Source organism: Perca flavescens, chromosome 10 (genome assembly GCF_004354835.1).
Source record: "Perca flavescens isolate YP-PL-M2 chromosome 10, PFLA_1.0, whole genome shotgun sequence".
Taxonomy (NCBI): Eukaryota; Metazoa; Chordata; class Actinopteri; order Perciformes; family Percidae; genus Perca; species Perca flavescens.
In genome coordinates this window covers 29,447,550-29,460,252 of record NC_041340.1, presented here as the reverse complement: position 1 = coordinate 29,460,252, position 12,703 = coordinate 29,447,550, and the positions used below count along the sequence as shown (strand labels likewise).

The following is a 12,703-nucleotide window of genomic DNA, read 5'->3' as shown; positions in this document are numbered from 1 at the left end:
TATTGGCCCGGGAGCTGCGTTGTATGTGAAACCGGCATAAGAGGAAGCTGAAGTTGGCCTCCAATTCACAGCTTGTGATTCTAGCTGTTTCTCAATGTCAAGGAAGGATCCTTCGAAGCCAGAATTTCGAGGATGCTACGTCATCGACGTCTGTCGAAGGACCGTTCCAATGTCGAGGATCCTCCAAATTCTACCAAGGACTGAGTCCTTCGTTCGGCGAATTTCCCATAGACGGCAAAGGATGCATATGTGTATCCTTCGCGCTCCCAGATCGCCCACAATCCTATGCGTGGCTTTGCCGGCTCGTTAAAAAAAATTAAATGGCGGACCTAAGCGAGGGAAGCGGACTGAGGCAATATGCTTTTAAATGTAAGTATCTTTAGTATTCAACGGTATCGTAGATTTGTTAAAACGGTAGTACATGAAAATAAAGTTTAACGTTTAAATGCCAGTACAAATTGCTATTGATAATTAGCTAGATACCTCACGAGCTAACGGTAGGTTAGCTAGCTAGCTAACTGAACCGGACCTGTCATTTAGCTAACAGTTGTTAGCTTGGTTGCCGTCACCGGTATTTATTTTATAAATCACTAGATAAGTTGTACAAACTAATGTAACGTTAACATTATACCATCCACACAGTTATGCTGATAGCGTTCTCGTCTTTTTTAACAGGGACTAAGGAACAAACGGAGGCGTTTATACGTTATGTTATGCACATCTTAATGTAACTTGTGATTTTTTAAGTTAGCCTTGGATGTAAACATGACAGACTTGGGCCTGCTGACAGTAAGTTTAGATGCAGTGTTGTGTACAATAGTAGTAATAATCATCACAACAACCTCTTGATCTTCACTGTTTAGGAATGCAAGTGTCCTGCCACAGGTCAGGGGACAGAGGATGGGAAGGCAACGGCAGCAACTTGGCCCTGGTTTGCCCTCATGGACGAGGCATTAGGGCAGTCTGCGGCAGTCTCGCCCCCCTGCCTTATTGCCTCGATCCAGGAGGACAAACCAGGGCCAAGCACTGGACAAGAGGTAGAGGAAGGGAGAGATGAGGAGGAGGAGGAGGAGGAGGAGGAGAGAGGCACATGCAGCCGAGAGAGAGCAGGGAACAGAGGAGACAAGAGGAGAAGGGAGAGAGAGGATCCATTCCTTAAACTCATTAAGGAGGACATCCAGTACCAGAGGGAGGCAGATGAGAGGAGGGAAGCAGAGGCCAGAGAGAGGTCGAATCGTTTTTTTTTGTTGTTGGAGAGGTTGGCGGAAAAATAAAGTAAATTTAACTGGTTTTGTCTTTGCCCCTTTTTTTTAATTATTTAATATAAACTCTTATGTCTATTCTTTAAAACCCTTATTGTTCTTTAGACTGCAATAGAAACAACTTGGTAAGTAACAAATAACTAGCATGTGAAGCCTAAAACAATGTATTGAACAAAAATATCTTCACCGTTATTTACAACGTTTTGTGGTTACGTATTCCAAGCTACAACAAATATTTCATTTCATTTCATCTTGGTTACAAAAAAATTTATTTATTTTTTTATTTTTGGCTGCAGACAGAAAAAGAAAGTTTAGGTTAGTCAAGTGGTAATCCAATCAGTCCTGCTGTTGCAGTATATTTAATATTGTATCAAGAAGGTAAATTAAATGTACTTAATGTACTAGTAATGTACATTCTTGACTGTGTATGGGTGTTTACCAATGGTGTTGTTAAATGACTTCATATGTTGGTTACAGTAGTTTAAGGATAATTGTCAACTGGTAACTTTGAAATATGTTATATCTTAATAGTCACTGAAACAAAAAACTTTATTTTCTTCTATGTACTTGGATGTGTCAACTTCCACACTTATAATTATTATTCACCTGGGAAAAATAATCGTGGTCCAGAGGTGCCTCATGCAGTGCAGACACCTCGTTGGTCAGCACGGCCCGCCAAGCAGCGCCACTCCGGCTCTCCCCACCATCGCGCTCCAGAGGTGGCTGGTCCTCCTCCTCCTCCACAGCCTCTTCCAGCTCGTCCACCACACCAACACAAATATTGTGTAAAATTACACACGCCGTCACCACCTGTGCACAAAAGCAGACAAGACTTTTTTCAGATATGAAATAAAGGGTATAAAGGGTATTATGATTTGATTAAAAAAAAGAATTATATAAATATTGCAGTGATTTATTACCTTAGGGACAAACACTGGATGTACTTCAAGTGCTTCTAAAAAGATGCACCTGAAGCGGGTTTTCATCATTCCAAAGGCACGCTCAATAATTGAGCGACCTCTGGAATGATGGTAATTAAACCTTTGCTCTGCCATGCCTCTCACTGGCCTCTTATATGGTGTGATAAGGGCCAGGGGTTCCTGTAGACATGGGTAGCCACCATCAGCTAGGAGGAAATACCCAGGTGGAGGGTAAGTCCCCCTAGTGTAGATGGGGCTGTTCTTTAGGATGCGTGCATCATGCACGCTTCCTGGGTAACCCACAAAGATGTCCATGAAGCGACACTGATGGTCACAGACTGCCTGGAGCACCACGGACGGGAACAGTTTCCTGTTATTGTAGTCGTGACCATCAGGGCCGCCAGGACATTTGATTTGGATATAGCAGCCATCTACTGCCCCTGCTGCCTTGTCAAATGCTCTGTGATGAGCTAGCCGGCCAAAGCCATCCCCGACAACCTGTAGCTCCTCCTGTGTGCGGGGGAAGCGCACAAAATGGGGGAGAACACCCACCACCTCATCCACCATCCTGTGGACCACTCTGTGCACCGTGGGTAGGGGCATGCAGAAGACCCTGGAGACAACTCGGTAGGCTGAACCGGTTGCCAGCCAGAACAGGAACACGAGTGTCTCCAGGGTCGGCCCCCACCCATGCTGCCTGTCTGTCTTCAGGATCAACATCAGATGCTGAATGGTCTCTCTTCCCAGCCTGAAGTCTGGGCGGGTGTCCTCCCCACCATAGTACCTCTGGAGTACTGGCACTGTGGCATTGATGGCACAGTAATGCCGAGCCTGCACAACATGAAGAATAGAGGAAGGTTTAAGTTTTATTTCAGTTTTGCCATTTATTTAATGTTTGTTAAACTATTAAACATCTCAATATCGTCTCAAAACTGATTTGGTGGGGGGGGACTTAAACCTGGTCCCTTATACTGGTTCATTAACAGCATCTGTTCACCTTGTAATTATTACCTAATATAGCTATCCTTTTTGTTGTTCATCACATGTTGATCAAATATTTTACCACCGCATTAGTTTTAAAAGCTAGAACGTGAACAGTCAATAAGCTTAACGTTAGCGAGCTACGTTACTACTTTTAAAACAGCAAAATAATAGTAACGTTAAATATAAGTAGTAGCTAAGTAATAGCTAGTAGTTAAGTATAACCATATACTACTATAGCATTTAAGATGTTTCTCCATACGGTGATGACAAATAACGTTAACTCCCACGAGTTTAAAATGTATTGACATAACATAATAGCGGTTGTAAAAAAAAGAAAAGAAAAGCTGAATCAGGAGCTAACGTTAGCTTATTAGTGTAATGTTACTTATTCACAGTGACGTGCACTTGGTAGCCTGTTCCATTGTACTAGTTCTCCGAATGCTAAGGAGGACTCTGGCCTAGCCTCTGAAGGATCCTTCCTTGGAAGGACTAGTCCTACCAAGGAAGGATCCTTGACATTGAGAAACAGCTTCGGTATTTAAGGGGAAAGCTAAGAAAACATTAACAGACAGCAAGTGAATAAAATTGAATATCTATTCCTCTCTATCCTTTAGGATTCACTGAAGCGAGAAATCCTTCAGAGATTGCATGACCAACTGCTACACATCTTGGAGAGGCAGCCTCTCGACATGGAAGGGTTACATTTTGTTTGCCATCAGAATTTAGTTTTATTAAGTGCTCTGGATGACGCAGTGAATGTAGGAGAAGAATTACTGTCTGCACTTACAAATTTAAGTACTGTTATCCAACAGGAGATGGAGAATGAGCAGACATTTATAACACTGGATTTGCAGAAGGGCTTTCGTGGGCTTCCATGATTGACGACGTCAGTAGAGACCCTCACACATCTTCTAGAACTTGGGCTGCCATCAAAATGCATTGCTAGACTCCTTGGTGTGTCGAGAGCTACACTTTTTAGGCGGATGGCTGAAAATAATCTATCTATATCTGCCTCATACAGTGGCTGCAGTGACGATGAATTGGACTCATTGATCACAGGAATTAAGAGCACAATGCCAGATGCTGGGTGCAGAGTAGTCAAAGGTGCTCTACTTGCACAGGGACACAGAGTGCATTGGGACAGAGTGTATGCATCCATGCATCGCGTGGACAGTGTAGGTGTACTTTCCAGGATGACTCGTCTGAGATGTGTGGTGAGGAGGACGCGTACAGTTCCTTACCCAAAGTACATGGTGCACATTGACACCAATCACAAGCTCATCAGGTATGTCTGTACACTATCTGTATCTGTTTAGTTCGTTTTTGTTTCTAGTTGTGTATCTGGCATTGTGTATATTGTATCACATCAACCAGAGTAATAGATCACAGAGTTATGTAGTGTGTTTTGGACTTACTACTTGTCTGATTTATTTTAATCTAGGTACAACTTTGTTATCTTCGGGGGAATAGATGGCTATCCAAGAAAGGTAAGAATTCCTTTCAAGGACAAAGAACTGCAAAATGTTACTGACTGACCCCATTTTAAGCATGGAAGATTTTTTATTCTACGTTTTTAGTTTATTTTCTGTACAAACAGGTGGTGTTCCTTAGAAACAAATATATTTGACTTCTATGGTTTTCTGTCATCCAGCAGTGTAGCCTACCCCTAGGGTCATTCCATACCAACTCAGGAACCTCCTAATTCATAATTTGAAAAAGTCAGAATTAGCCGGTCTTTGCAAATACGTGTAGCAAATGTCCTTATGGTCTCTTGGATGTTCATGACAAATGTAAAAAATAAGCAACTGGTTAGCCTTGGCATACACAGCATATTCCTAAGTCCTGTAGATTTTAATAGCCTTTTCACTTGAATGGTTTCAGGAAAGTCAATTACATGAACTTGACTTTGCAAAGTCGTATTGAACCTATTACATATTATTCTGTTAACTTTGAGGGTGTACTTTTAACCTTTAACAATTTTCCTGTCAAGTTTACATCTGTCCCATTCAGCAAACTATTCCTCATGCCAATGCAGTTTTATCAGTGCTGAACTCTTTATTATGAACTGAACTAAAATTAACTGTTTTGATGATTTCTCATGTCATGAGATCCCATTATAAATTGAATGAGTCAATAGTTCTTACTGTTCCACCTGTCATTTAAGCATAGTTTTACCCCTTCAGAACTTTGTCAGCTGACTTATTTTACAGGGGAAAATAAATTCTTGACAGTATTGATGTATTATTCTATTTGTTATTATATGTGTAGATGATGTACCTCAAGGTAGCAGACAACAACCGATCTGATACACACCTGGCATTCTTCAATGAAGCTGTGAATGAGCATGGGTTTCCCCTGAGGTAGTGATGTTATTTAATTGTAATTATTATTGTTATTGCGTAAATTTGGGGCTACCCTCGAATGGCTCCATCAGATGAAAAAAAAAAAAAAAACACTCAAACTTATTATTGCAGATATAGTAGTGCTTTGCAGTTGGTTCAAAGTAGCATAGTCTGAACTCATGCTTGGACCTACAAGTGGACATAATCAGCATCACAAACCCCTCCAGGTCACTAAATTGCATCTGAAACTTGTATAAGCTCATTAACTTGTATAAGCTCATTAGCACATCTATGTACTAACTATGTATGTGTTAAAGATGACATTACAGAATTGTCAATGGTCTTACTCTTTCACATGACATGGGCTACTTTTTAAATTGTTGTCTCTAACATGAATCAACTACAGTATGTTGTAACCTCACACATAGGCCTCCATGACAGTATTTTTCTTTCTTAAATCAGTTATCAGAAAAGCTACAACAATTGTCAATTGTTCCATTATCTAACTTGTACAATGGAAATAGAAAAAGTTGAGAATCGAAAACAAATCAGCTGACCTTCAAAGTTTTTTTAACTATTTTGAAATGTTTGCTACATTGGACAATTTTAGGAAAGCTACACTAAATAATAAACATAATTCAGAACATTCATTCAAAATTCTCCCCTTTAAAACTACTGGTTTAAGAAATAAAAATTTTCATTTGTATTTGTTAATATAAAGAGTAACAAACCAAAGCCCTTTAGTGAAAACTCAGAGTAAGTTAAGCCAGAGATGAGGGAAACTCTGGGTTTTCAGTTTCAGAGACCGAGATCAGATAAACCCTAGGGGTTTCTCTCCTCCTGCAGAGCCTGAAGCAGTTGTCCGATATTTCTTTTTTTTGTCTTTTTTTAAAACAAAGCCTCCCTAATTCTTTATAACACTGACTCTGTGGACATTAAGGCAGCTGTCAGTTCAACAGTTGCACTGAGACGCTTACTGTGAGCAACATTACTGCAGCAGCCTAATCACTGTTAAACTAATCTCTATAAAACTAATCAATGAACAGTAATCTTTCATATTGTAGATGCACTGATTGGAACATTCCTATCATAGTTATCATGTTGGATATGATGCATGTGACATTTCTGAGTGAGACTGGCAGTGGTGCAGCAGAAACAAATAAAAGTAATTTAAAAGTGAGATTTTCATTCTTAGCTGCATAGCCTGAATGTTTTTACAGCATTTCATAAAATACAAAATTTTATCAATTTAAAATAGAACTTTACAGTCAGTTTGAACCTAGACACCTCTTCCACTGCAAAAAAAGTCATTAATAGGCTAACCTACTGGGGCGGACTGTTACTTTACAATCTGTCTATGAGTAGGCTAAACTATGTCTAATGTGTTTGATTAGTATTTTTATGTTCAATTATTGCCACCTGCATTTTGTCCCGTCATATTACAAATTAATAAACAGGCCTGTAGCCTTTTTTAAATAAATGTAATGGGCTCTAGGAAAATTCCAGCACTTTATCATTCATTAAGGAAAGTCCAGTCTGGTAAATGATGAATGAGCAACGCTGTATTAAAAACTACTAATGTTAACGTATTGATCCTCCACTCCTGCATTTTAACGTGAATAGCCTATCATGGTCCGTGTTGGCACACATTCATTTTTTTCCCACTCCACCCGATTTAAAATGGAGGCTCTGCCTTTATTTACCCATTGCCATGGTGAATCGTAGTATCGGGGCTCCAGTGATGATGTTTTTTTTTTGTTATCCCCACACACGCGTTTCCATCAGGTTCAACATACTAAGAGTTGACTGAACTAATTCTGATCAGCTACATACAGTACATAGACCTGTCAGACCATATTGTATTACTAAATTATACAAAAATGCAGGGAAATTTAAAGGATTCACATATTATTTGTTGGCACTTCTGCATAATTGTGTCCTTGATGAGATCTAAAATTCATGTTTTATTTTCAGAGTGAGAGGAGATCACGGAGGAGAAAATGTGGGGATAGCGGAATTAATGTTCTCAGTTCGTGGAACTGACATTAACAGCTTCATTGCGGGGAAAAGCATACACAATCAGCGGTGAATTAAACTTAATTTTGGAAGCCTAAAGGTAGTATTTATTAAGATGCCTACCATAAGCAATTGTAAGAACAGACAATATCCTCACCAAAAAAATCTACTGGCCATGATCGCAAATATAAAAAATAAAAAACTTTTAGAATTTAATTTATAGTATTAACTCAGTATGTATGTACTATGTCAGTTGATTTCTATTAAAATGTATAAAATAATCAATTTGAAACATGGCCATTTATTCAGTGGCTGGGGAAAAGTTAAGTTATTCAAAGGATCTTAAAGGACACATTATGAAAAATGTATTTTCCCCTTTTTTTTTTTTTTTAATACAGGATTGATTACCTTCACATTTTAACAGTGATTCATTTTTCTATATGGTCTGAAATGATTACCTGTTTTGTAATAAGTAGTGATATATATATAAGTGTAAATTTGTTCAATAACATTTAATATGCCCAATTTTTATACACACGTCTTTGTCAGGGAATACCCATCCCAGAGATTCAATGGAAGGAGAGTGGCTACACAAATGAGCCTCATTCCGGGGTCAATATCCCTGAACTGGACAGTCCTCTTTTGGATCTGGAAATGATGGCACTGCGAGACAACATGGATCCACTGCAGCAATCTGACTGTTTCGGGGGAGATATATACCTCAACACTGTCCAATACGTTGAGAACTTAATTGAGGCAAGATAAGAGCTAGGGCTGCCACCTCTTAGTCGATTAGTCATTTTTTATGCTTATTCATGCTTTTTTTCATTACTTATTTCCAAGAAACTTCTGAGCACATTTATGGTAAACAAAAGATTTAAAGTGGTGCTTTTGCAGGATTAATTGTGGAGAAACTCAGTTTTACAGATGGTTAATTAATTACATTTATATTGTGCTTTTCTAGTCTTAACCACCTCTCAAAGCGCACAGATCTGTCAATTAAATCAACTAATCGATTAGTCAACAAAATCGTATAAGTGTTAGTCGTCTAAGAATTTCTTTAGTCGGGGACAGCCCTAATAAGAGCATGTGGCTCTCTTGGCACTTTCCAGTGGCTTCCTGTGACTTGGACCAAAAATTTTACAAACTACTTTGGAACATTTCAAATATTTTGATTGTGCCATATGCTAGGAGCCTCCATACTAATTGACACTACAAATGAATACAGTAAGTTAGTATGAATTTATAAATAAGTTTGTGTCTTGGCATTTTATTTTGAAAAGGAAAACAAATCCACCCCTAGCTTCCTCTCTACAGTGGCCATTGGATGTTTTGGAAAAGCAAGCCTCGTCCTTAGCTAGACTGACTGAAAGCTTAGTCACATTTGGTGCTGCATCCTGGGAAAGAACGTGGTACAAAGACTTTGTCCTCCATAGACCGTGTGGACCATCGCAGAGGATTTCCAGGACTTAACAACTGCAGCTCAGTCAGCAGAAAATTCCATAGGAAAAGCCTTTTCAGACAAATGATTATTGGAATTAGAGTTAATAGATACCTTTCACCAAAAACATTAAAACCAACCTGCCATATTATTTCGGTCCCCCAGCCCAGACACAATTGGAGCATGGATTCAGGACCGTTGAGGTGGTACTGGAATGTTGGCACCAGGTTCTTTTAGGTCTTGTTGCTGGTTTTTTTTTCCCCAACATTCATGGAGCGTTGACTTAATAGTATGAAATATACTTTTTTTACTTGCGCTTTGCATGCTATATGTAAATCAGACATGTTAATAAAGAACTGATTTATTGCTTTAAAAATTCCTGTATTTTTTAAACTTTGTCCCTGTAATGGTGGTGAAATGTTTTTGGAATTGGTCCAATATTGAGTGAGAAGGCAATTTAAATGGCTACATGAACCAGGGCATAAAGAATAAGACCATAAAAATGCTTGTTTAACACCTTTAATGTTGTTCAAGGGAACATAAAATTCTTGTGTAAATTTATCAAATGTAGCAGTACAGTTGTATTAACAACACATCACTGTAAAGGGGTAACAAATTTAGACAAATCTGCTTTACAAAGAAACTTATGGAACTGAGGGCCATCATCAAGTCCTGGTGAAAAATCTTGTAGGTCTGGTAGTGGCTGGGAGCTTCAACTTGAAGAAGCAGGTGAGAGCCACTGGATAAGTTGAGGTTACAACGTCAACATTGAGTTTTGTTGTTGGCAGTTCCCACCCCACCCAAAACTTCATCAGGTGACGCAGCACATCTGGTGGCGCTATGGAAGAGAACATTGTACACTTAAAAATATCAGTGCTGAACTTAAACAGTACAAACTTTACAAAAGTAAAATCCTTGTAGTCTCTTCCTCTCCTAGTTTAGAACATCAAAAGGATTACTTTAAATGCTGCTGTAAATACTGTGGAATGTAAACAAAGTATGACGTTTAATTTACCAATTTTATGTGCATTTGTTTCTTTTCATCTCATTGTGAGCTGGGCTTTACTGTTTCTGTCAAACATTCACATCTTCTATCCCTGTGCTGTTGTAAAGCACACAGCAGACAAAGGAGGAGGGACAGAAACATGACCATTTGACAATAAAGCAGTAAACTAGCTCACACTGAGATAAAATGAAACACAAATGTACATAAAACGTGGTAAATATGTAGAACCACTTTATTATTGTAGCAACTGGGATTGTTATGAGGAAACAATTGTGTGAATTAAGAGGAGAATGAAAAATAAGGAAATAAAGACCATTTACAGTATTACCTTCCTCTAAGAATTTTCTCAAAAATCCAGTGACAAGACTGATTTTCTCCAATGGAATAGTGTCGTCCTCATCCTCGTCGCTGTCAAAGTTAGGTTGTGGCCAGGTAATGTTCTGGATCACGGTCTACAAGGGATCAAATATAAACATATCATGTCAGGATTGAAACTTTTATTAAATGTTGCAAAGTGATCTCAAAATTGTAGTGATCTTTTTATGAATGAACAATCTATTTCTGTCACATAAGTAACAGAACTTTAACATATGACTAAAATAAACCTTTCATTTTAGATGTACACACCCCTGTGACACCAAACAAAACTGTCACAAAACACACAGTCTTTGCAAAAATAAATAAGTAATAAGTAATAAGGACAATCGACCAGATTATGTCAAGTAAACAGAGCATGGCTATTGTGCTAAAAGTTTCTACAACAATAAATACAGGGGGGTTAAGGACCATGGACTCAATTCAATTCAGAGAATAACTACCTATAATGGAAAAAGAAGTTACATGCTTCAATAATACCTCTCAGCCTGCACTTGAATGGAGCTGCCCAGTTCACGTTATTCTGCTTATAGAATGAAATTAATGCACTGTTCTGTTCTTCTTCTGCGTCAAACATGTCGAGTGATAGAGAGAGGCGTGGACTTTCAGAGTAACAGTTCAGTAAATCTTCTCTGAACAACTGGCATGCTTTTTGGGGGTCGACTTCAGTGGCCCAGGTTGAAGCTGTAATTTACCACAAAAAAAGTTGTTGATGCAAAGTTGATATTGGTATATCTAATATCAACTTATTGCCAAAGCAAGAATAAATTTGTTTCAGCAGTGACATTTTGAAATCCCCACAGGTTAATGTAATATATCATGGGCAAGTACTTGAAATCAATATTCCTTTTTTAAAATCACTTGACAAAAGTTATTTTGACATCATTTTCAACAATGCAACACTAAATCAGTAATTGTGCATAAATTACCTGCTGACGATTGTTGAACTGACGATTGTGGAACTGAGGGTCCTGGCAATTCTTCTCCCCTTGGGGGACTGGCTGCTACGCTGGGTTGAGCAAAGTTCATTCTTATAACAGATCAAATAAATTATAATAAAAAAACATTGCTTGGAAGAATGGGAAACAGCCAAATCATGAGTGGTGATTATTTTAATCATTTACCATCTAGTTGGTCAGTGGTGCCAAATGTTCATACTAAAATTAAGACATGGAGTTAATATAGAAAACTAGGTTAACTAAATGTGATACAGAATTAATATGAATAAAAGAATTTGGTAATGTGATACTCTAATGAAATGACACTCTTTACACATGTCATTCCTCATACTTAGAACATGTCATTATATTCTGATAATGTCTGACTATCAGTTACCTGAATCTATCAGACATCAGACATAAACTTCCTACCTGTCACCACATGTGCTTGCATGAGATGGGAGAACATCAGCTGGGTACAATGCAAGACAGATTGGGCAGACCTGCAAAAAAAAAAAAAAAAAAGTCAATACTTTTCATACATGAAATTATTAAAAGAATAGTGTCATGTTTTCTGCATCTTACAACCATGTTATATTCACTAGCGACAAGAAATATGCTATGATCAAAAAAAATTCAGTTTGAGATAGGTTATGCCCAATCTATTTATATATCTGCAAGAATTATCGCTACATTATTCTGTACTAAAACCTCTGCTTACTTACTTTATGTTATGAATAAAAAAATAATGCTTTCTTACTAAATTCCAAAGCAACAGAAAAGACAACATCTATTACCGCCAAGGATTCATCCATGCCTATGGTAGATGGGACTGGCTGCTCAAGAACTGAACAATCTTCATCAAGACATGTCCCAGATTCACTCTCCTAAATAAATAAAATAAATAAAAAAAATATATATATAATAAACAAATACTTAATACTTTGAAACAGTCATTTGAACAAACTAAAAGAGAAATGAGAGACATGTTGTAATACAGCTTACAGTCAATGTTCCATTGCATTCCTCCACATGCAACGGCAAAAGCTGCAAAGGCATTTGACTTCCACTTTAGGAAAGTGGTTCAGTAGAAAGCTTCTCCTGCAGTGGAACTACAAATACTATGTTTTTCCCATTGTTAGATGCTGATTTAAGAAGCCTTGTGGAGTAAGCCTCAGCGTCAGTTGGAATTGTGGACAGCTTGCGACGTCCGCTACCACCTATTTTAAAATGGAAAGTAGTAAGAGTTCTTTAAAACCTTGCAGTCTCACAATCATTAATATTAAAAGTTATATTTTGTCAGGCAAACAAGTCATAGTACTGCCCTATACAACTTGAATAGTGGTGTTAATGGTAATTCATCGCCAGACATCACATGACATATCTGAGGTTTTGAATTTGAAAAAATATTAACTATAA

At 38.1% G+C, this 12,703-nt stretch overlaps 1 protein-coding gene and 1 long non-coding RNA gene across 2 annotated transcripts; both read right to left on the bottom strand.

Annotated features, from left to right (window-relative positions):
- Positions 1–1,838: 1,838 nt before the first annotated feature.
- LOC114562451 (putative nuclease HARBI1) lies at positions 1,839–4,106 on the bottom strand. Its single transcript, XM_028588826.1, has 3 exons — positions 4,071–4,106; positions 2,183–3,013; positions 1,839–2,072 (listed from the first exon to the last, which is right to left on the bottom strand). Exons 1-3 carry the CDS (start codon positions 4,104–4,106, stop codon positions 1,839–1,841), a joined length of 1,101 nt encoding a protein of 366 aa, XP_028444627.1.
- Positions 4,107–9,526: 5,420 nt separating this feature from the next.
- Positions 9,527–12,331, bottom strand: LOC114562699 (uncharacterized). The gene is made up of 7 exons (XR_003693529.1): positions 12,290–12,331; positions 12,082–12,171; positions 11,717–11,787; positions 11,276–11,355; positions 10,827–11,030; positions 10,300–10,423; positions 9,527–9,803 (listed from the first exon to the last, which is right to left on the bottom strand). It is a non-coding gene; the product is annotated as an uncharacterized LOC114562699 (long non-coding RNA).
- Between the last annotated feature and the right edge of the window lie 372 nt (positions 12,332–12,703).